Raw genomic sequence first — 25,547 nt, 5'->3', positions numbered from 1 at the left:
TCTATGGTACTTTTTAGGTTCATGGGCAAGACCTTATTAGTCTTGATGGAAAAGATAAATGTACATTTTTCCTTTTTTGTTAACCATCCTTTTTCTCTAGACATGCCTGTGTTCCTCTGCCACACAACTCTGCCTTCTATTAAAATACCTACTGCTAAGCATATCAATATTAAAAAGGCAGGCAAATAACTTACTTGGTCTTAACTTCTTAATCTATTATAAATTATTTATCTCTATTTAAATCCTTATTTAGCCCATTAATATGTTCAAAGTTTACTAACCATGGTATGAAGTTTATAGTGTATACCTGATTTCTACCCAAATAAAAAATATCCCATAGATCCTTAATGTTTAAGTCCTAACTCCTGAAATAAATTTGTTTTCAATTGTAGCTGTCATTTATTGAATACTAACTGTGAGTCAGGCACTGTGCTATGTTCTTCATATACATTCATTAACCCAGATGAACAAGATGAGGCTAGAGAAGTTAAGTAATTTACCTAAGCGCATATAGTAAGTGAAAAAGCAAATCTGAACTCAGATTAGAGTGATTAAAAACCTTAGCTCTTAACCTTAGGGTAATATTTCTTTATGGCCCCAATCTTACGTCACTTCTTTCTTCATTAAAGTTTGCTTATGCTAGAAGAGGCTCTGGAATGTAGTTTGGGGAATAGAGTCTTTTCTCATCTCTAGAACTCCTATAAGGTGATTATATAACTTTTATTATTACCAAAAAAATTAAAATGATTTGATACTTTCAGAAATAACATGATAGACATAGGAGATATTAAAATTCTCTGTCCTGGCCGGCGCCGTGGCTTAGCGGTTAAGTGCGTGTGCTCCCCTACTGGTGGCCCAGGGTTCGGATCCCGGGGGCGCACCGACGCACCACTTCTCCGGCCATGCTGAGGCCACGTCCCACATACAACAACTAGAAGGATGTGCAACTATGACATACAACTATCTACTGGGGCTTTGGGGGAAAGAAAGGAGGAGGACTGGCAATAGATGTTAGCTCAGAGCCGGTGTTCATCAGCAAAAAGAGGAGGATTAGCATGGATGTTAGCTCAGGGCTGATCTTCCTCACGAAAAAAAATAATAATAATAAAATAAAATAAAATTCTCTGTCCAAATATCATGATATAATAACTTCAAATATCATGATACAATAACTTGTTAGAAAGTTCCAAAGAACCAAATCAGATGGAGCCAGGGTAAGCAGTTTTGCTTTCATTTTAAGTGCTATGGGAAGCCATTAGAGAATTTTTAATGCAAAAGAGTTATATCATCTATTCTAGATTTTTAAAAATCATTCTAGGAAATACAAAGTTATGGAGCAATAGATTCAACACCTACTCAGAAAAAGAGAATGGGGAGAAAAAGAAGCAGTAAAATTTGGTCCCAAAATGAACCATAGTCAGTGGGTCCTAAAAAAACAAAAGTTGATAGTTTCTTAATTAAAGGAATAATAACAGCTACCAAAAAGCAAAAAATTGAGATCTAGGAGGCAATATAGCCTAATGGTTAAACTCAAAGTTTCAAGAATCAGATTCTCCAGGTCCTTAAACCCACTTCCACCTCTTACTACACGTGTGATCTTAAGCAGATTATGTAACATAATACAGCTATCTTTCTCAAAGAATTATTGTGAGAATTAAATGAGATAATACATATAGAGTATCCAGTTCTCTGCTTAATACACAGTAAGTGTTCAATAACTATTAACTATATCTAATAACTATTAACTATAGCTACTATTAACAAATTATATACGTGTATAAAACTTAGTAAAGAACTCAAGAGAGGACCGAAATACTAGAGAAAGAGCAGGGAAAATTAAAATTTGAAGTTATAAAGTTTATAAAAAACTTATATGCAATATAGAACATCTAATACTTAACACGCAGTGTTTAATAAATATTAACTAATGATAATCTCCAAATCCTAGTGAATAGGATTACAAATGATTTTTATTTTCATCTTTATACTTTCTTATACGACTTTACAATTTCTACATGAAACTCACCCATATTATATATCAAAATCAGCTAAAAGAAAACTGTTTTTCATCTTTAAAAAATTAAAAACACCACACACAACATTTCATCATGCACCTTTATATCATATTTATATTCCTTGGAGGGAAAAATACCCAATATTCAGTAAAATAATAGGACATTCAGAACTTGAACATTTCATTACTTTCAGAGCATGGATTCTGGAGTTAAGACTGATGGGTTTGAATCCTATCATTTACTAGCTCCATTAGCTTGAACAAGTTACTCAAGCTCTCTGTGCCTCAGATTCCTCATTTATAAAATGGGAATTACAAAAGTACACAGCTCAAGAAGTTGTGGGACTTAATGAGTACATGTGAAGCACTTACAGTACCCACTATGTAATAATGTGTTATTCTTTTTATATATTCTTTTTATATATTAGCTCCATTTACATAAATAATACTTTCTAATATTCTAAGATTCTAAAGTCACTGTCAAGAGAACTGGCTTCTAAGCCTTTTATATCTCTACTCAGCTATCTTATATCACAAAGAGTTTTCACTCTCAATACTTTGGGCCTAGGAGGAAATAGGTATTAGCTAAAAGAGTATGTGAAAGAAATACTGTAACTTACTATGTCTCTGAAGACAACTGCCCTAAGCCGATTAATATCCATGTCTTGTAGGAGCCTGTCAAAATCTCTTACTGGAGATATACCACCAGTTACAATATCCACTGGACTCTATTTAAGACAAAAAACACATATATATATACATTACACAAATATATTTAAAAAAAACAAACACACAGTATTCTAAGAACCAGAAAAATAAGGCTATAACATTCTTTTTCCCAGTTTATTTTTCCTACTTTTCTCTTTCTTTTTGGGGGGTGCTAGGATAGAAGTAGGGAGTGTAGAAGGAAGTCATGAAGGAAAAAACAAACTGCATGCTAACTCACCAAGTACATGAAATACAAATTGACATATTTGAAGGAAAAGGTATCACAGACACAAGAAAAGTAAACATTTGGAAAAGCAGACAAGATTAAGTATAAGCAAATCTTTACTGTATATTTAAACACAAATATTTGAATGTTATGTCCACAGACTAAAATAACTATTTTAAGACCTCTGTCAGATTCATTTAACTTTATGTTGAAATGAAAAAATAAATTTAAGATCTTAATCATAAAGTAAGAGTATGCTTTTTTATTTAATTAATTATTCTGTATGCTTACCTTTGCTGCAGATTTCCCCATGGGAATCAGGCTGTGCATTGTTTTCTGGCCTTTTGCTGTATCTCCTCTAGTTTTCAGTTGTGAATGCTGCTGACATTCTAAGCAATTCCTTACTGCCACTGCACACACTGTAATTTATTTTAAGGAAAAGATTGGGCAAGAAGAGAAAATTATATTTAAGATTACGGAACTGATAAAAATCACCTCCACAATATGATTTACATAAGATTTTATTTGAAACTGATTATCTTCAGCAAATTCCTGAAATGTCCCCGGGCTTTATCACCTACTGTTTGTTTTCTGACTTTGCTGGCTACTCTGTTAGTGCCCACTGCTAAAAGGGAATCATTCAGGAATCTTAATAAACAGGATACTGTTTCTTAGATCTCACCTATGCTACTTGGAACTATCTTTAAGGAAAATATAGGGAAGAAAAGAATTGAAAGAAAGGTGGAAGAAAACAGAAAGCAAATCGCATTACCATGAACTACACTAGGATAATAACCTTCTATTACCTTCACTAAAGTAAAATAAACTGGAAACTTGTGTGTTTTTCTTACAATGTATCATTACAGTATGATATTAATAGAGACTAATAGAGGACATAGCATTTACAGGGAATATTTACAGGGTCTACCTTTTACTGAATTTCATCAAAATTGTTTAAAGGGTGGGGGACAGAAAAGAGATTGTGATTAATATACAGCCCAAAATTACCTTTCTAAATGTCTCAACAATCAGGCAGTTACTTGGGTTATTTAGAAACTAACTTTGAATTTTAAATGACGAATTAGGTAATGCACAATTGACTACGAACTGCTTGATATCATGTAATCATCTCAATTCCCAGCCAAAGGTATTTGAACCAAACAAGAGTGGGTGGGCAAATGAGGAACAAAAGAGCAAACTTAAGTGGGGACTTTAAGTACACCAGACTACTATCATATGGCTAGCACACATAGAATTGAGACAGGAAAGTATTCAGAAAGGAGCCAAAAGAAAGCAACAAAAGTTGAAAAAAGGAAGGAAGGAACAAAGCGAGGAAGGGAGGGAGAGAGAATGTGGAATACAACTCTGTCAAATTTGGAATCAGGCCCAGGAAAATAACTTCCGTACTACTTCTGTTACAGCTTGCATAAACTCAAGTTTGGGTCTGCATTATAATGTTAAAAACCACACTGGATTGCCTAGTGTCAATCAGCCTCAGTAGTATAGGTTACTCTTATTGCTGTCATCCTACCTCAGGGAAGAACAGGAATGAGGAGACCAGGGATCAAAACATTTGGACTGTTTACCAAGTTTACCCTAATCTATTAAGTGATCTTGGACAAGTCACTTTCTGAGTCTCATTTCATATATAAGAATAGAGTTGGTATTGGAGTAGATTGAATTATCTCTTTATTTTCTTCTACAGCTATGAACATGAGAGAGATAGAGATTTCCCCAGCATCTGAATCTAATACTTCTTGAGTACATATATTGAAACATTGCTAACATAGCCTTGTACTTTTAATTCTAGAAAAGTATTCTTTTTAGGAAAGTGGAAAGGTTTAAAAAATGGCAAATAACAAAAGCAATAGAATCTAAATATTTTAATGATATTACCAATAGAAAGTTTAAGGAAATATACCACAACAGAAAGAGCAGAAACACTAATTAAACAAACTATATTCAAATTCCAACTTCACCAATTACAGCTTTTGAATTTTTGATAAGTTTCTTAATCTCTGTGATCTCAAATTTCCTCATGAATAAAAGGAAGAAAACGCTAATTGTGAAAATCAGAAATAATGACAAATGACGGTATCAATAAATGATAGCTTTTGATTTGTTATGCTCACCATTTAAAAGTCTTTTAATTAAAATTTTAAAACAACTTTCTAAAAACTGTTATACCAAGTTTTTTAGAGCATCCTAAATTTAAAAGTACTTTGAATAGCATTTAAGTAAAAATAATCATGGTACCAAAAAAGTCCAAGTATATCTCAGTTTATATAATAGATATTCTTGCTAAATATGGGAAAATATTTCCTTAATTAGATTTCCCACTGCTGATGTTATATTTTCTTAAGTGGTTTATCTCTGATCTGTCTTCATACAGCCATGGTTCCTAGAAGCTCTGCTTCCATTTTTTGGTCCCCCTCTCTCCATCTACTTCTCTCCATTTAATATGCAAATCTTTAATAAGTAAAGTCTCGATATTTATAACTAGATACAAGAAACTTTCTGCATAGAGAAAACTTCTTTTTTGCTTCACCTACGGAAGCCCAGATAACACTAAAAATTTTTTTCATGTATTTTAACTTTTACCTAAGAACTGCCTCCAGAAGAACAGAGATTTAATAATTTTATTAACTGCTTTAACAAATTACCACAGTTGATTTGGATAAAGGCTGTACTCAAAAGATGCTAGTTTAGAAGCTTGCTATTCAAGTGTGTTTGTAAGAGAAGCAGCATCAACATCACCTGGGATTTATTAGAAGCAATTTTAGGCCTCGTCCCAGACCCATATAATCTAATCTGCATTTTAACAAGATCCTCTGGTTATTCATATGTATGAATCATCTTAAAATTTGAGAAGCACTACTTTAGAGCAAAAAAAGATTGGGAGAAGACGGGTAATGCTGATCAGAATCAACGCAGTAGATTTTTCAAAACTCGTCCTTCTCTCCTCTATCCAACATCAAAACTACTACTATAGCACAGTCTATACACAGTCCTTCACTCCTTGGAGGTTAAAAGTAGCATATGACAAATTGCCTAGCACACATTTTCCCACCAACAAGAGAAAGATAATTTTCAATTTAATATATCTGGATTACTGAAAATTTTTAAAGTAAATTCCTAACTAATGTGTTCTAACAGCTCACCCAGTCGGAGGCACTGCCGCAAAATTCCTCCAGACGACATACTTTTTTCAGCTTCAATTTCAGTAAAGCCAAGAGAACTTGCAAATATAAGCACATCCACAAGGCTGATTAACCTCTGCAAAAATGTCACAGAGGCTTCTATTGAAAGGCCTTGAGTAGGTTCAATATTCTCCAGCTCATGCTGTAGGAAATAAAGTTTGACATTTACATCTATACTCTGATGAAAATCTAATTTTATTAGATAACCCCCCAAATTTCTAAATTTTATAAAAAGCCAGGCTTTCAGAAATCTAGTTCAACATAGTGATTTCCTTATCATTTCATCTTTAAAAAGGGCAATGAAAACACAGGTGAAACACCATCAATCATATTCACTAGCTAACTCATCCCTAAAAAATCAACATTCTTTTTAGTCCGTTCATTCCTGAAACAGATTCTAAGGTCCTTTCAGGTAATTACAAAAGATCCTGTTGCTTTTGATTTACAGCACCTATGATGCATAGTAACCAACACATTCAAGTTTCAATCAATACAGATACATAACAGTCATGTTTCACACCAATTTTATATAGTAGTTAAGTCCTTACTGTAGCCGATGTAGCAGCTGAAAGCAATGGCAGTATACCCCCACAAGCCATGACCATGTTGTCCATCACTTGAGAGATGAGATGAATTGTGTTGTGTACAAAGATGACATTATCACTGCTATTCACGAAGTCCATTACTGTCTTTGTTGAATGGCTGTCCAAAGATAAATGATGTTTACTGATAAAGCTAAAGGAAGGAAATCACATTTTGCCTACTTGAGGGGAGAGGGAAAAGGAACCTGCTTTTGCTTCATCTTGAAAGCTGAGGAAAGATAATGATGCAGCAGGCATTTTGGGGGTGTATTCTTTCTCAGAAGATGTAGGCCATTCCATGTCAGCAATTACTATCCATGCCCTTTTTCGGTGCTGAAACATAAATACTATCCATCTTACACTTGATATAAAAAGTTGAACTAAATTATCCTTAACTGGGAACAAAATTGAGAAGTCATGTGGCAAAAATTAAGAGGTAAATGGTGCTAAATGTGCTATTAAAAATGAACTTTCTACTACCATTTTCTTAGATAATGCCAAGAAATGCTTTTAAATAGAATAAGAGTAGTATAAAAAAAACAAAAAACAAATTAGGCACTTTTAAAATCATAAATCGTACAATGGAGGATAATCTGAAATACACAGATTTTCTTTTTTTTTCTGGTGAGGAGGATTGGCCCTGAGCTAACATCTGTTTCCAATCTTCCTCTTTTTGCTGCGAAAGATTTGCTTTGAGCTAACATCTGTACCCATCTTCCTCTATTTTGTATGTGGGACACTGCCACAGCATGGCTTGATGAGTGGTGTGTTGGTCTGCGCCCGGGATTCAAACCTGCGAACCCCAGGCCGCCAAAGCAGAGTGTGTGAACTTAACCACTATGCCACTGGGCAAGCCCCTATACAGATTTTTTTATACTAAAAATACACTGGAAAATTGGATGTTATACTTAAATCCCAGGTTTTTTTTAGTGTGTCTAGTATCAAACCCACTTGGTAGACCTACCTTCAGGTTAATTATATGCTATAAAATATGGTACAGGAAATCTTCAGCAAATTTTTTAAAAGAAAACTCGCTGATTTTCAAGTCTTTGTAATCCAGACAGGGTAGCTCATTTTTATAATGGAGAATAAAATTTAATTCAGTAAAACCCTACTATAGATACAATTTATATTCTACCTTTTAACCAAATGTCTGAAAACTGCAAAATGTTAACTATATAAATTTCTTTGAGGGCCAGCCCCGTGGCTTAGCGGTTAAGCGTACGCGCTCCGCTGCTGGCGGCCTAGGTTCGGATCCTGGGCTTGCACCGACGCACCGCCTCTCAGGCCATGCTGAGGCAGCGTCCCACATACAGCAACTAAAAGGTTGTGCAACTGTGACGTACAACTATCTACTGGGGCTTTGGGGGAAAAAAAGGAGGAGGATTGGCAATAGATGTTAGCTCAGAGCCGGTCTTCCTCAGCAAAAAGAGGAGGATTAGCATGGATGTTAGCTCAGGGCTGATCTTCCTCACAAAAAAAAAAAAAAAAAAATTTCCTTGAAAACAAAGACTAAAGTTTACACACATCTTCTATAGTAAACATATGGACAAACCTTCTCCACATCTGTATATCTGTTTCTATTGAAAATAATAAATCAGTGAGCAAACGTTGATGCATCTGAGACCATCTGAACTCAGGAATACGAAACACAGTAGACCTGGAATCCCTCCTTTGTCCATTAACTACATCTGCTGCTATTCCTTGCCCTGGCTGCTCCTGTTGTCTTGAGGTCTAATACAGAAAAATAAAAAGAGTAATAAAAATAAGTTCTACTTCAAAGGAAGGCACTGATAAATAATTTATAGCTTCTATGCAATTCATCTAATAAATACATTTTAAGATACTAGGGAACAAAATCAGAGAAAAATTATCAATGATTAATAACATTAATACTTTAATACATTTACAGCAAAGTTATCAAAAATGCTACACTACCACAATTCAAGAGTAATTAGCTTGGAACCACGTTAGTATTACCACCAGCTAACATAGCACTTTATAAAGGAATCAAGAAGTTCTTAGTTTTGAATATTAGCATGAAAGAAAGGCAGTATCTGGATCACAAATTGGCTAGAATTAAGAGCAAACAAAAATAAAGACAATAGAATGAAGAACAAACCAACAAAATAGAAAGGAGGGAGAGAGATAAGTGTTGAATGAAGTGGGAAATTGTCTCACGAATCACCGAGATACTGGTAAAGGAGAAAGATGTGCCTCTAGACCTCACAAAGTAAACAGATCTCATGGAACAATTTTAAGCTACATACTTTGTATTTAAAGTTATACACTGCAGGAAGGTAGCCCTAGATTTTGTCAGAAAACTGATGTGCTAACTATGACTGGGTTATCAAACAAGTGGTAAAAGGCAAGCATTTCCAAAGTTTGCTTTATAAACCAAAATTATGCCAATCCTGAAACTTGAAAGTAGCAACTTTTGGTGAATTCTAGTGAACATCTGGTGAATAATCATAAAAGCTGCCATGTAGTGAACTCATACTAAAAGCCAAACCCCATGCTACAGATAAAAAATATTATCCTTACATTCATTGCATTTATATAATTACACATGGGACACGAACAAATTTCAAAATAAAATAAAATCTAAGTATACACACTGCTCTATTTTAACTCAAATGCAAACACACACCAAGAAGCCAATAAATATAATCACCTCAAGCACAGGCTGATGAGGTTGAGATGCTTCCGTGTTTGCACTGGCTCTCAATTCCAGTTTCTCAGTATCTGTAGCAACACTGGAAACATCCAATTTAGCAATCTTCTGCTCAGAAGTAGTAGGAGACTCAGAGATATTCCCATGAGAATCACTAATTAATTTGGTTTCTCTAGCAAAGTTCACTGTTTTCTTCCCTTCCGCCAGCACCTGATCAATGTCTGATTGTACAGGTGTATGGGAAGCAGTAGTGTCTGGTGAGGTAGCTGAAGACCCTGATGCTGTCATAGTCAAGATTACAGAATCTTCAGAATCTTGAGTTTCAGTATCAGTTTGCTTCTTACTTACAGGTTCTTCCTCTTGAAATATTAATTTGTGGTCATTACTAAACATGTCCAGTCTTTCACTGGCTTCAGATGCAGCTGGAGACAAACTATTGTCTTGGAGCTCTGTGGGTAGACTGGTTTCCTCAGTAGGACTACTTTCTACCTTCAGTTCTACATAATCATCATCATCTTCTTCCTCTACTACAGACTTATCCAATAATTCTGGCACCTCCGAAGCATCCTCTTCAGAAGGAGAACTTATGGAAGCAGTTACTTCACTGACAGTCATTATATCTTTGCCAGTTGTTTTAAAAGAATTAGAGGAAATAGTCACAGCTTCTATAATGTCAGAAGATACTTCTAAATCTTCTGCATTAATTGTGTCACTCATCAGTGTTTCTTCTAAAGGGACTTCATCCAGTAACTCCTGATTTTCTTGCCCAGTTTTCCCTTCTTCATGAGATATATTATGAGTTTGCAGTACAATGTTGGATGGAGATTCTACTGAATTTGTCTTCTCAATACTTGACTTTTCATCACTATTTGTCGTGATATGAGGAGACAAAGGAGAATCCTTCGTATCTGATTGCTGGGATCCTACTGAAACATTAACATCCCTGCTAATGCCAGAGACTGCTTGAATTGGACTTGAAGAACATTGCCCTACTTCCTCATCAGTTTTTCCCTGGCGTTCCCTAAATATATTGGCAAGGTTTTCTTTGTGTATTTCAAAAGTGACCTAGAAGAAAAACATACAATCAGTCAAAATATGCAAAAAAAAATTAACAGAGCATACAGAACATAAAAATATTTAACAATTTTTCAAATACACGTTTTACATAATACAATAAAACAATTTTCCTATAATATCCTGATCTTATAAAAGGAAAAAGAAAAAGTCAGTCAATCACAAAAAATCTAAATAGTCAAGAAAAATTATAGCTAATCTTAATGCTAACAGGTAGCACGGCATCAAACCACAACAACATATTTAGCCTATTCTTAAAGATGTATAGGAAAAGAAATACACCATTCTACCGGCCTCTATAACTTGTACCAGGATCTAAGTATGTACCATTGAGAAATGCTTTGTGCACTAGATAACACAGTCATGTGTCACTTAATGACGGGAATACATGCTGAGAAATGCATAGTTAGGTTATTTCATCATTGTGAGAACATCCTAGAGCATACTTATACAAACACAGATGGTATAGCCTACTACACACCTAGGTTATGCAGTACTAATCTTATGGGACTACCACTGTATATGCAATCCATCGTTGACTGAAACGTCGTTACACAGCACATAACTGTACACTGTTCCAACTATAATGAAAACCCATTTCCCCATGATATATCATCAGCAGAGATTTAAAATATCCATTAATTATGCTCACTATTATAGCAGGTCTCCATATATTTATTAAGCTACTAAAACTTTTTCTTACTAGGTTAAAGAATACAAATTCTTTCAGCAATAGAAAAAAAATCCAACTCTTCTCCAAAGGTCAACCATAATTTTCAAAGTTTGAACTGGTCACAAATGGTCTGAAAGTTCCAGTTAATCCATCCAGGCATCCATTCATTCCACCTGTACATGAGTGAATACTATGTATTCAGCACTGTGAACATCCTCATATCACGCTTAGCCTGTTACCCAACTACATGGAAAAACTGATTAGAGGGAAAGTATAAAAGAGAGTGCTGTGGTCTTTAACGTCAAAAGGTTTGTAATATCCTTATCTCATCAAGGATTATTGTTTTATAGCAACCATTATGTGATTATCACTGGTGTTTCAATGGAAAACGCCCCTCAAAAAAAAGTATAATACAGAAAGTATAAAAATAATTATAGTTTATCAATGCTAGAATTGTTTGTTCCTGTAACCTACATTATTATGACACATAGTAAATTGAAACTTTAGTCAACAAACCTTTATTGAACCCTAGTATGGGAAGATGGTAGTAGATGATAACAAAAAAAGAAAAGATGGTTTTCTATGCTCAAAGATCCATAGGGCTTCTTGAATCACGGGTGTGTAGACACGTGGGTAAAAGGCAAACAAAAGTATAAATAACGCACAATGCACACGTTTCCTTCTATAGCTATTAACTGGCCCTTACTCATGACATATACAGTACATTCATGCCATAATGTGATATAGGTAAAAATAAAAATGTTTAGGAAATAAACATCTTCCTAATTGTAAATATTTGGGGAAATTTTTGGAATTTCAAAATGAAATGCATGTATTCAAGACAAGAGTAAAATGGCACAGTAGCATGAACAAAATGTCAATTTTTTTACACTCAGAAAGCTAATATTTTCTTTGAACTAAATTCTTTAATTGACCAAGTATTCATTTATTCATTCAACAAAAATTTACTGAACATCTATAGCATGCCAGGCACTGTGTGATGAACAACACAACGTTCCTGCCTTCATGGAACTTATATTTCAGGACGCTGAAAATGAACATACAAATACATAAGATAATGTCAAGCAATAAGAAGAGATTTGAAGAAAAAAAGGGATAGAGAATAACTGAAGTTGACAGTCTAGGTAGGAAGATGTATTTTATAATGGTAACTAGGGAAGGTCTCTGAAGGTGTTATGTTTGAACAGAGACAAGAATAAAGTGAGAGAGCAAGTTACGTGAATATCAAATCAAAAAGAGTTTCAGGTGGAAGGAAGAACAAATGCAAAGGCTCTGGAACCAAAATAAGCTCGGTATATTAGAGGAACAACAATAAACCAGTAGACAAAGAACTATAGGTAACAAGGTCAGAGATGTACCCATTGGCTGGATCACAATTATAGACTGTGTTAAAGACTCTGAATTTTATTCTGAGTGTGAGAGAGCCACTAGAGAATTATGAATAAGAGGAAGACAGGATCTGATTTCTTAAAGTATCATTTAGTCTATTTGGAAAACTGACTTTAGGGAGACCATTTCTGCACTGATACAACAATTATTATTATCTAAGGAAGGCAAATTACATACCACCAACCTCACAGTGATTTTAAAAATAGATCATTTATTTCTACAACAGCCAGTGTTATAGAATGAGTCTAGTTTTCAATAATCATTTGCTTTGATTTTATTCAAATTAAGGATTTTTTAAAATTTTTATAAAATGTATCAATAAACATGAATATATACAATTTATATGTACAGGTTAAAGAATTTTTTTTTTTTTTGAGGAAGATTAACCCTGTACTAACATCTGTTGCCAATCTTCCTCTTTTTCTTTTTTTTCCCCAAAGCCCCAGTACATAGTTGTGTATCTCTTAGTTGTGTAGCTCTTCTATGTGGGACACCGCCTCAGCATGACATGATGAGGTAAGTAGGTCTATACTCAGGATCCGAACCAGCGAACCCCTGGCCACCAAAGCGGAACGCACGACCTTAACTGCTACGCCACTGGGCCAGCCCCAAGAATATTTTGTTTTTTTAATCCCACGTACCTACCACCCATGTCAAGAAACGGAACACTACTACTACCTCACAATTCCCCTAGGTGCCCATCTCCAACTGTCTCCCAACCTCCTCACCCCTATCAAGAGGAAATCAATATCCTGACATTTCTATTAATTTTTTCCTACTTCTTTTTTAATAGTTCTACTCCGTATATAGTAAACATACCTATTATGCTTAGTTTGAAAGACTAAGTATAGCACAAATCTAGCCAGCTGTGTAAGAAATAAAGGGTAATATTGCCACAACTAACTGAAGGCTCTCAGGAGAAGACAAGCTACAAAGAATCTGTGAGATAGACCAGGGCTCCAGCTTCTCTAAGAGGATATATGAGGCTATTTCTGGGAAGTGTGTAGGCAAAGTCATTAGGAAATGCTAGGAAATATAGAAGTCAAGAGAATTGGAGCATCTATGAGGGGTACTATGGGCCAGGTATTGGGTACACGGCATGAATAAGGTCCAAGAAGTAGACTACTTTATGTTTTCCAATTCTAAGCTCACCATGGTCTACCTCTACTCTCAGAAGATCAAAAAAGACTACATTTTTGAGAGATGAAGTGAGAATCTTGAGGTGATCCAGACAGCAAGACTAGAAGAGAGAGCAGGAACTGAATCAGCACACAGTCAAGTCATCATAAAAATATGGACCCATCTCATGTGGGTAATTTGCTCCCAGGCTTTAAAAAATGTTATAAAGGCAGCTGGTATTTCAATCATAATAGCTCCCCCTATATCTGTCTCTTAAGTCAAATTGTTCCCATTTACATGGACTGTCATACGTCGACTACATAGCTGCCATCCTGGGATCTCCCCTCACTATAGTCCTGGAGATCCCTTTCATATTTCTTCTATGCTGCCTCTCCTGTTTCCTATATCTCATATGTTTCTCTTCATTTTATTCTCTCCTTTTTGTACAGTACATCCTCCAATGCCTTCTTGAAAAAGGGTGCATACAAACTAAATTTTTGTTTTCAGCAATACAAAATTCAAAAATACAAACCTAGAAAAGTTTGTATTTTAAATTTTCCTTGGTGCCAAAAGGGAAAAGTCTCTATCTTTTCTTTAGCATTTCCTTTAGAAAACCTGAAGTTGTAAATACTTTCTCTGGGACTTCGAGATATATGCAAATCTTTTTAAAAGATAATAAGCCTCTTGCTAGTTTTGCATCCCAGGGATGTCTTTCCTGGGGGCGCTGGAGCCATCCCTTTGAAACATGAACATCAAGGATGTTCGTGCCCTGTCTCCTGTCTCCTATCTCTGTGGGAGTTTAAGCTAGCTACTTGACTCCAAGATGTAACTCCAGCTTGTCAAAAATATATGAGAATTTTAATTTTTCTTTTGGATAAAAACAACTACATGTATGTAATGGATTTTATCTGCCTGGCCATATAAAAGGATGAAATTTTTTCTTTGCCATCTCTTTAGTGGATTGCCCGTGATATGCATCGCAGTCTGGTTTAATGCTTATTTAGAAATAATACTGTTTCACTCTTTTCTACACTTTGAGGAGAGGATATTTTGGTGTTGGCAGAGGGGGCTATTTTTAATTATTTCCCCAACAATACAGTAACAGTGAGTTATTAACATATAGTTGTTGAGAGATTAAATGAGTTGTTATATGTGAAGTGCCTAAAATAGCACAGTACACAAAATAAGCACTATGTATATATTTATCATTATTACAATTATCATTAATTTCCAATAGGTGTGTGGTAGTTCTTTATCTACTCTTATTAGAGAATAGAATAGCATTCTACTCTAGTTTCATGGTTTAGAATCTACTCTTATCTCTCTGAGGGTGTTAATAATTGTTTTTCCTCTGTTTCATTTCTTCTCTTTTATTATCTATTTTCTTTGAGCTGCCTTTTTCTATTGGTCTGTTTTCTATCTCCCATGTTAGATGTTTTCCATAACTTTCTCCTATAACTTGGTTGTCTCCTCATGATTAGCAAAAGGAGGGGCAAAGGGCCCAGGGGTTAAAAAGCTCTCAGTGCAGTGGGTAATCAACTTCTACCTTTACTATCAAGCGATCTGGGTGCAGCTTGAGTCAGAAAGGCACATAGACAACCCAAAGAAGTATCTTCCAATGTCCTGCTTGCAAGGTAATGGGCTGGTTGCCTACATTTTAGGAGCCAAATAGGGGAAGCAGCGGGTGGGACTGTTGTCTTTGCATTCAGCATTCAGTTTGCACACAGTCTCTCAATATTCTACCTCATTTTGCTAATATAAAACAAGACCAGTGACCTTCTGTACTACCCTCTCTAGAATTCTGCAAAAATAGAATGGGATAGTCTTTCAGTAGCATGGAGTAAGGGAGGGTATCAAGATATCACACTGCTACTCTGACCATCTTTTTCAATGTTTTTTGCTTGTAGCACATACAACCCCTGATCTTCAGTTGCATACACAGTTGAGGCTGCCAGTTCCTGAGAATTTTGACAGTTCTTAGTGAAAATGAAGTTGATTCTTAGCTTTCCCCTACCCTAAGCTTATGATTTACTTTTCCCAAGCCTAAGTTAATACAACTTACCCATCTGATCTCTGGACTCTAAATTTTATTACTGTTTATTCTATTCCTATTCTCTCCTTCCTATGGATTTATATATCTTTCCAAAATTCTTTTATGGCATTTTTAGTCAAGTTTCAATACGAAATGAAGTTAGATGTTAGTGTTCAACTTGACAGCTTAATCCAAAAGATTTGTTTTCTCTGTGTCAGCTTAAATCATCCTTTATTTAGTTTCTGTTCATCTAGTTAGGAGCTATTTTCCAAAATCATTAAGCAAATTTCTTCAATTTTATTGTTTTAGAGGAAACCAATATTACGTTTTATTATCCTTCACAAAAGGAAAAAACTAACGTAGAAACTATAGAGATTTTAAATACTATTCTAGGTAATTTCCTGTTAATAAGGACTCTAAAATATATTTTTACCCAACTTTGAACAGAATCACCAACATTTCTTTTTAAAAGTGCTATAATTTTTTGAGAATAAAAATTGAGTCAGATGGTGGCAGACCCCTCAAAAAATTACTTGTATTCAAATTCAAAATATAGAATTTTATATATACAAAATGCCAAAAGGTTTTTTTTAATGTAAGCATCAACTTTGTAGACTATAAAAAGGGTATATCCTGGGGAGAAAGGTACTATACACACATGAACCATAAAAGATAAACAGATAATAATAGGCTGGGAGATTTACTAAAGCCTATTCTCAGGGTCATAAGTTTGGAAACAGACCCAAAGGTAGGTCTCACCACAGTCAACCACTACACTTAAGTGTTCACTGGTACACTGTTCTCAATGTATGCTATTTCCACTGCATCTCTGGTCATCCAAACCATAAAAAGATCTATCAGCAATCAAGCTGTTGATACAGATGTACATCTAGCAAATTGTCCTATATAACAAAGTCACGTTCTTTCAGTTAAAATTTATTGGGCAAATATTACAGGTTTTTGACAGTCACTATATGGGCTACCTAAAAACAGAAGAGTTTTCTATTCTCATGAAATATAAACAATAATTCAGGATAAATGAACACCCAAAAAACTATGCAGAATATGTCAGGATGATCACAGACATGTGAAAATAAGTGTGAATCAATCACATATGAATAATGAAAGAACAGAGGCATTAAGTGAAAATAATCACAAATGTTTTACTAATATAAGTATATTCTGAACCAGCATCCCAAAGTACCAAGTTATAGAGACTGACAGAACCATTGCAAACACCTGGAAAAACATGTAACTAAAAATCAACTGAGTGGAAAATGTCAGAATGCAAATAAAAAATAAAAACTTTTAGTGATTGAAACTAAAAGTAAATCCAAATAACGAACAAGCTGAGGCATCGATAATTAGCAGAGTAAGGATAAATTTTCATCCTATGACAAGACCAACAGTGATATTCCTAACAGGGAGGGGAAAAACTGCTGCCCACTGGTTCAACTAATATACCTATCACAAAAGAAAGTTATCAGCAAAAACACTGTAATCCATTTCAAAACCAAGTATGATCCAATATTAAAGAGCATTGTTTTGAAAAATAAAGAAAACAAACTTGAGATTGAAGATTTAGAGCCTACATTATTGCCACTGTGACTCATTCAGGATGTTAAAATAGTATGGTAAAATTTCAAAATCCTATGACTACCTTTGCCCAGAAATATATTTTTAAGATGACTCATCATCCTAAAAATGGTATACAACTGGGATTTAATGGACATTTTAAAACCTTAATATCTGATCTACATGGTTACATCTAAATACTAAAAATAATTATATATTTTGAATTATTTGGTAATTCTATAAACTTAATAGACAAAAAATCTGTAAAACAAAAACAGTCCTGAAAAAATCATTCATGTTTTTACGTTAATGCTTCTATTAAGGTTACCAAAAATAGCGGTATCAATGAAACAAAACTTTTATAATACCTTATCATAGCCATAGCATATAGTCAATCACATAGAACTGACTCTCCCTACTGGTTTATAAACAACTTGAGGCATTCCTCTTGGATTTCCATGTTCTCTTCAGCACCAACAGAAGACATATTTTTGCTATCACAAATTATCTCTTACAGATTTGTCTTCATGATGCTCTTGCTAGTACTCACTTAAATTATAAATTCCATGACTATCATCATAATTAGTCTTTCAACCATTTGATAAGAGACCTTTCATTCTAAAGGTGAAGTACAATACTATGTAATATATTTCTTTGTCATATTCTAACTATATTCATAACCAGCAGACAAACTTTCAACTGGCCATTTGAAAAATAGGTTAAAGGATATTATTTAATGTTAAAATTTCAAGCACAAGATGATACATATATAGATGTATAGGATGATACATTATATAATACACATTTCAATTCAAAGCAATGTACACTTTCATAAATTACATTTTGAATGTGCCACAGGAAGTATTTTCCCTTTTGTGTTATAAAGATTTGTAGTCAAATCTGTTCTAAATAGTGCTTTGTCTTTCCTAAGCAAATCAACTCATTTACTCTTCCTTCTGTCAATATGAATATTAGAAATGTTTTCAAAATTCTGCAGTTTAAAAATCTGAAGATTTTTAAATTTCCCTTTAATTTACTCCAACAGTCTAAAAGCTAAATGGCAATTCAGCAATTATCATTATCATTATCTTTTTTGATACTGTTTTCCTAAAGGTATTTGTGACTGATAATTCCTAATTAATTACCAGATATTGTTCTAAATTACCCAGCTAAAAGACTAGTCATTAATCTTGACAATCATTTGATAGCTAATCTGTAGCTGTTTGTAATGTGTGGAAAGCACTTCTATAAACTACTAGTTAAAGATACTCATGAACTAATAACTACAACATTTATTTCGCCATTACTTTCAACTTAATTGGCACTCAAATTTACTAATTAGGAGATAAAAGATGAAGACAATACATCAAGAGATTAACATTATTAATCTACATATTTAAAAAAATTTAACCTAGGGCCGGCCCCATGGCTTAGCACTTAAGTGTGGGCGCTCTGCTACTGGCGGCCCAGGTTCAGATCCCGGGCGCGCACTGACACACCGCTTCTCCAGCCATGCTGAGGCCGCGTCCCACATACAGCAACTAGAAGGACGTGCAACTACGACATACAACTATCTACTGGGGCTTTGGGGAAAAGAAGGAGGAGGATTGGCAATAGATGTTAGCTCAGAGCTGGTCTTCCTCAGCAAAAAGAGGAGGATTAGCATGGATGTTAGCTCAGGGCTGATCTTCCTCACAAAAAAAAAAAGAAATTTAACCTATAAAAATTTAGACTCTTTTAAATGTTAGGCAATGTTGAGGAACTGGCTTTCTTTTTTAAGCAAATGCATCTTTTTCACTGTATGTTATTTTCCTATGGAAATACCAGCTGAATATGATGTACTAACTTCTAATTGTTAGGTTACCAACCCTTCCAGAGTTGACAAATAAGATATATCTTTAAAAATAGCTGAATCTTCCCATATAGGCTATCAATAAGCATAGCTCAAAATGATCACTACCACACAACAAGAAATCTTTTATAGAAACTCTGATCCAACAGCTTGCAAAAACAATGGTGTAAGGTAACAGATATAATAATTATAATCAAATTATAAATATTTACAAGTTTATAAATATTTACTGATCTATTTCTTGCAAAGCACCTTGGTTACAAACCTAAATACTCTGGTTCAAACCTAAGCTCTTAAATGCTACCTTTTTTTTTTTTTTTTTAATTTTATTTATTTATTTTTTCCCCAAAGCCCCACTAGATAGTTGTGTGTCATAGCTGCACATCCTTCTAGTTGCTGTATGTGGGACGCGGCCTCAGCATGGCTGGACAAGCAGTGCGTCAGTGCGCGCCCGGGATCCGAACCCGGGCCGCCAGTAGCGGAGCGCGCGCACTTAACCGCTAAGCCACGGGGCCGGCCCTTAAATGCTACCTTAATACAACCTGACTGGAGGGATATCAAGGCCTAGGCTATCCTAAGAAAACTACGTAAGAGAATTAGTTTTGAAAACAACATGAGAAGTTCAATGACAAAAGGAAACAATCTCATGAGGAAAATAAGTCATATACATAATAAGCTATACATTCATTGTGCAATAAACTTAAAAACATTTTTTGAATAGGAAGTATATTTTGATGGGGTTCAGAAAACACTACCACAAAATATGGCACATTGGCATACTGAATATTTTTAAGATGAAGGAATTTGAGAAACAGCAGGTGCAGAAAGGACTCTCTGACCTCTCCACCCTCCCCTGAAGCAGATCATAGAAACAGTCATATTAGAAGAACTCTCTGATGCCTTCCACTCCCAGAAGCCTCTCATGTGAGAGATGCCCTCTCAGAAGACCGAAGGATGCAGAGAAGAATTCAAATGAACAGGCCTTGCTAATTTTCCCCCAGTTCACTATCCTTAGCTTATATCCTCTGTCCTATTGTGTTTTTTCCACAACTTTCCACTCTTCATCAAATCTGGTATGAAAAGGCTCAGGCTTAACCAACTCTTTGGGTCATCATTTCCTTATGGAAGCTCTCACGTCATGTAAAACTTAGAGTATTAAATAAATGTATATTCTTTTCTCCTGTTAATCTCTCTGTCAGTTTAATTTTCAGCCCAGGGACCCTAAGAGAGTCAAGGAAAAGTTTTTCCTCTCCTACAATTCACATGATTCAAATATAAAACAGTATATAGTGTAGAAGTCTCCCTCCACCACTGGTCCGCACCTGCACAATTTCCCCAACAAGCAGGCAACCAGTTATTAATTTCTTATGCATCTTTCCAGGGTATTTTTGTGCACACATACACAAACATAAATTCTTATTTTTCCACCTGTTTTACTAAAATCACTATACAACTGTTCCACACTTTCTTTTGCCACTTAATATATCTTAGTAAACTATCTCACGATAGTTTTAATTTGTGGTCCCTTACAATGAGTAGGTTGAGCATCTTTTTATATATATGTAAAGTACTTTTTACTTAGTTTCCTATGAGTTGTTTGATTATATCTTTTGTCCATTTTTCTACTGGGTTGTCTTTTCCTATCTATTTCCAAGAGGATTTTATATATTACGAATGTTATCTTTGCTCTGGTTCTAAATAGTTTTTCTGAATGTGTCATTTGCCTTTTGACTTGGCTGATGGTATTCTGCTTGCTTTTTTTGTCACAAAGGTTTTTGTTTCATGTAGTAAAAATTATTAGTCTTTTTTTCTTTTTAATGGTTCTAGATTCTAAATTATAGTTAGAAGATTCTTACACACTCCAAAGTTACAGGAGAATTCTCTGTATTTTCTCCTAGTACTTCTATGGTCCCCCACCACCTACATTTAATTTAATTGATCTATATGTTAAATTTCCTGGTGCTCCAAGTTTTTTTTCCCCTAGATGAATTGTCTATTGTCCCAACACCATTTATTGAACAGTCCATCTTTTCCCTGCTGATTTGAGATATATCCTTTATAACACACTGAAGTCTTGTATGGAATTTCATATACTTCTGGACTTTCTCTTCCATTCCCTGGTCAGCCTACCTCTTCATACGTCAATACCACATTTTTAAAATTATTGACATTTGGTAATATGTTTTAGTATTTGGTAGTTTAGTATTTAGTATTAGTATCTCATTGCTCTTTACAGAGTTTTCCTGGATATTTCTACTTATTTTGCCATACTTTCCCTTAATAATTAGCTTGCTCTATTTTATCCCTACCAAAAAAAAATGATTGGTTAGTATTTTATTGGGATTTCATTAAATTTATAAGATAATCTAAAGAAATGTTAAGTTATTATAACTTTATGATGTTGAGTCTTCCTCTTCTGGGAAATGTTTTTCCTTTTGTTAACACTTTTGTGTGCCCCATGCGGATGTTTTAAGACTTTTTCAAGTAATTCAAAGTGTAGTTTAGAAATATATACAATATATTCCTGGCAGTATGCAGAAATTACATAATCATGCCTTGAAATACCAGAAAGTACACAGAAGTACCAGGAAGATGCTGACATTTAAGTTTGGACTTCAGTAATAAATACTTATTTGCAAGATAGAAAAGGATTAAGGGCAAAGGGAGATGACACACAGAAGGAATTTAAAAAGATGTAAGAATGGTGAAAGAACATGGTTCATTTAAGCATTTAAGATACTGAGTTATTTGGTAAAGCAATAAGATTAAAGTATTTCTAGGAATGGTGAGCAATAAAAATAGTAAGTAAACAGTGCAAACGGTAAGCACATGTTGGAACATTAAAGGCTTTGTGAACCATAAGAAGGAGTTGGAATTTTATCATACAGATAAGGGCAAGCTCTATTTATCCATAACTGCTTAAAATGGCAACTATATGATTTAACACAGAGAAATTAGAAAATTATTTTCAAATGGACTTGACTTGTAAACACTATTCCACTCAGATGTAGCTTAAAATAAACCCATTACAAAAACACAAAGACAAAAAATAAAAAAATTTAAAAAAAATGAGGCATACCTATATAAAATTTGCCAAAGAAAAAGAAAATTTAAAAGTAGTACAATAGTATTTTTGTTTATATTGACAGAGACTCTCCTTAACCAAACTTTAGTCAGGTTCCTCTGAACTCTCTTCTCAACTAGGCCCTGTCCTTGCCAGATCTGCCTCTCTGAGTTTCAGCAAGAATCCTGCTAAGTCAGTTTAGAGAGAATCCCTCACTCTCAACTTCTGATCACCTTGATATCTGATCAAATTCCTCATTCCCCATCATCCACCAGGTGATATTCGATCAGCCTGGCCTGCCTTTACAAAGAATCCTGTTAAAAGTTTGTGCAACCAGAATCTCTCTCACCCCAGATGTTTCCTCTTAATAATTGTCCATCCACTGAAGCCCCTCCCTACTCCTACTCTGTTCCTTGGCTATAAATCCCCACTTTTTCTTGTTGTATTCAGAAATGAGCCCAGTTCTATACTCAGATCTCTTTTCCCCTATTGCAATAGTTCCTGAATAAAATCTGATTTTACTGCTTTAACTACTGTCTGACTCTGGTTCTCTTTAACAATATTTTATATATATATATATATATATATATATATATATATATATATGCTTAATATTATATAACACTATTTATACTCAAAGGCTTTAAAATTAATTTTCAACATATTTTTAAAAAATTGCTTCCACCAATTTTTCTAAACAGAAGTTTGGAGAAATCCAGAATATGAAAAGTAAACTAAATCACTCAATTATTTCCTCCCAGAATTTTAAGTGGTCTAATATTCAGACGTTACACCGAAGTTGCAACTTTTGGAATGAAGTTCAGCTTATTTTAGTAAGCAACCCTAGTAAATATAAAAACAAACTTTAGCCTTCATAAAATGATTTTTGAGCAACACCTCCTTATTAACACCAAGTGAGGATGCAATTTAAACAGAAGCCTTCCAACCACTTAGTATTATCTTAATCTCTATAAATATCATATTAACACATGGAAACATTCTTGAATTAATTTAAAAGAAAAAACAAAATTCTTCCCTGAAACTTCCTCAAAGTATAAGAACTTTTACCTAATCAATCATTGCTCCCCAGTTCCCATGCTTAAAAATACACATGTAATAAATAGTAAGTTAAGCTCATTGTGGTGGGCAATACCACATATATTTTTAAATATTTGTAGCAATAGCTGAGATATACAGAATGCTTACTGTATACTGTTTTAAGCATCTGGCATATATTGACACACTTAATCTTCAGAGCAACCCTAAAAAATAGAGAGTATTATCCTAATTTTATATAGATGGAGATAGGAAGCACTGTGACAAAGAAAAATATCACACAGTTAATAACTTACTAATCTTTTTGTTTTTTTAAAAATTCATGTTGACCAATTTTATTTTCTGAAGAATAATCTACACAGGTACTCTCATGCAAAGCTAGAGTATAAATTGGTACAAATTTTTAGACGGCCATTTAGCAATACCTACTAAAATTTTTTAAAACATGTGCCAACTCCTTCTTCTGGAATTATAGGAACTTATCCTACAAAATAAGAGATAGTTATACAGGAGCAGGTTCATCACAGCTCAAAGATAAGGGAAATTTGGTGTATGGGCAATACACTGTCACATAAATGAATAGATTTAGAAAACATCACCTCCACCAATTTTTCCAAATAAAATTTTGGAGAATGCCAGAATATGAAAAGTAAACTTGCATCATTTACTCAATCACTCCTTCCTAGAATTACAAGTGGTCTGAGAACATTCAAAGGTTACATCAAAGCTGCAGCTTATTTACTCTTAACTTTACTTCTCCATACTATGATGTGTTATATATACCTAATAATATGCAGCCATTAAAATTCATGTAAAAAGTATATCATTAAATAAAATAATACTGTAAAATATCACAAATACATATTTTTTTAAAGAAAATAATTATATGTATGTGTATATTTACGTATAGAACAGAAGACTGGAAAGTCTTACACTAAAATGTTACTATTAAGTTATACACAGGTGATTGGGTAATGGGTGATTCTTGGTTTGTGTGTGTATGCATTTGCACTAGGTTCCAAATTTCCTACAATGAGCATATATTCATTTAAAAATTTAAAATTATTTCATTAAAAAAACTTAAAGAATACTTCGGCAATTAAGTATAAAATGCTGACAATCCATGAAATATGGAAATTTTATAACTCCTAGTGTTTCTTAATATGTAGCTTTTAATTTTATTATATAGCCACCATAAACACACAAACACATGCATATTTATATATGTGAGTTTATATCTTGTGAGTTTTCAAAATACTTTTAAAAAACAACTTTGAGAATTCTAAAAAAACTGATTTCCACAAGCTTTATACCCAGCCTAAAATGTACTTTCTTCTTATATAAAACGACTGACATTTATGTTTAAACCATTTCATCAGATTGTTAATAGCAAGTAAAGTCTCAAGATATTTCAAATAATCCAAAGTAATTAAATACTTTTACTTGTTGAATAACTTTTATTTGTTGATTATTTTAAATCACAGACCCATTCTACCTTATAGCAGTATAGGTCTAGACAAAATACAGTATCTCAAGGTTTTAGTTTTATTAGTTTAGAAAAAGAATGTTTTTGGACAGTTCTCATAATTCAGAATATATTAAATGCCTTAATTTAAATTTTAATTAAAGATAACAAGCATTTTAGCATACCAAGTAAAAAAAAAGTATTATTTAATTACTCAAGATAATGTTCAATTTGAATCATAAAAAAAGGAAAAGAAAAAGATTAATAAAAATCTAGAGAACACACAAGAAAATAATGATATTACAAAAGTTACTCTTAACAAGTACACATTTGAAATCTTGAGACCAAAGTAACCAACATAGTGCAGTTACACCAGAAGAGCCTATTACTGCTTATAAAACCTAGTTCAGCTGTTGGAGGAGAGGGATACAGTGACAAACAGCTTCCCTGCTACAAAGGTGGCAGGAAATCTATCAAACTGGACAATAAAATTGCAATTGAGTTTCTTTTGCTTTTTATAGCAGCTGAATGTATCCTGATGTAACTCTGCAAAAGCTATCCAATTCTGCAACATTAGTTTTTTACACACCAGTTCTTTATCAAGAAACATTATAAATTTGTGATACTGAGATTTAAAATGGCTGCAAAAAGGAAAAAATAAGCATCACTGCAGTATCATATGCATGAAAATATTTATAAAGATTTAAGAATAAATATTTTCAGAGAAAAAAATTTGGTTTCAATAATTCCAGCGGAATTTTTAACAGCATGCTACAAATTGTTCACCTACTTACTGAATCACTTCAGCTCCATCCTAAACTTTA

At 33.9% G+C, this 25,547-nt stretch overlaps 1 protein-coding gene across 6 annotated transcripts in view; it reads right to left on the bottom strand.

The window, feature by feature from the left end:
- Positions 1-25,547, bottom strand: part of LRBA (LPS responsive beige-like anchor protein) — a 718,950-nt gene that overhangs the window by 544,253 nt on the left and 149,150 nt on the right. For all 6 annotated transcript variants that reach the window (XM_087437546.1, XM_087437548.1, XM_087437549.1 and 3 more), the window contains exons 23-28: positions 9,404-10,468; positions 8,285-8,463; positions 6,697-6,850; positions 6,110-6,290; positions 3,240-3,367; positions 2,635-2,742 (exon numbers count right to left, since the gene is read on the bottom strand). In XM_087437546.1, the coding sequence (XP_087293672.1) occupies positions 2,635-2,742; positions 3,240-3,367; positions 6,110-6,290; positions 6,697-6,850; positions 8,285-8,463; positions 9,404-10,468 (1,815 nt within the window). The remainder of the gene's footprint in view (positions 1-2,634; positions 2,743-3,239; positions 3,368-6,109; positions 6,291-6,696; positions 6,851-8,284; positions 8,464-9,403; positions 10,469-25,547) is intronic.

The sequence above is a fragment of the Ceratotherium simum genome, chromosome 12, assembly GCF_057802395.1.
Source record: "Ceratotherium simum simum isolate JZ-2026a chromosome 12, ASM5780239v1, whole genome shotgun sequence".
Lineage (NCBI taxonomy): Eukaryota > Metazoa > Chordata > Mammalia > Perissodactyla > Rhinocerotidae > Ceratotherium > Ceratotherium simum.
The sequence above is the reverse complement of the archived record's forward strand: the minus strand, read 5'-3'. Positions and strand labels throughout refer to the sequence as shown.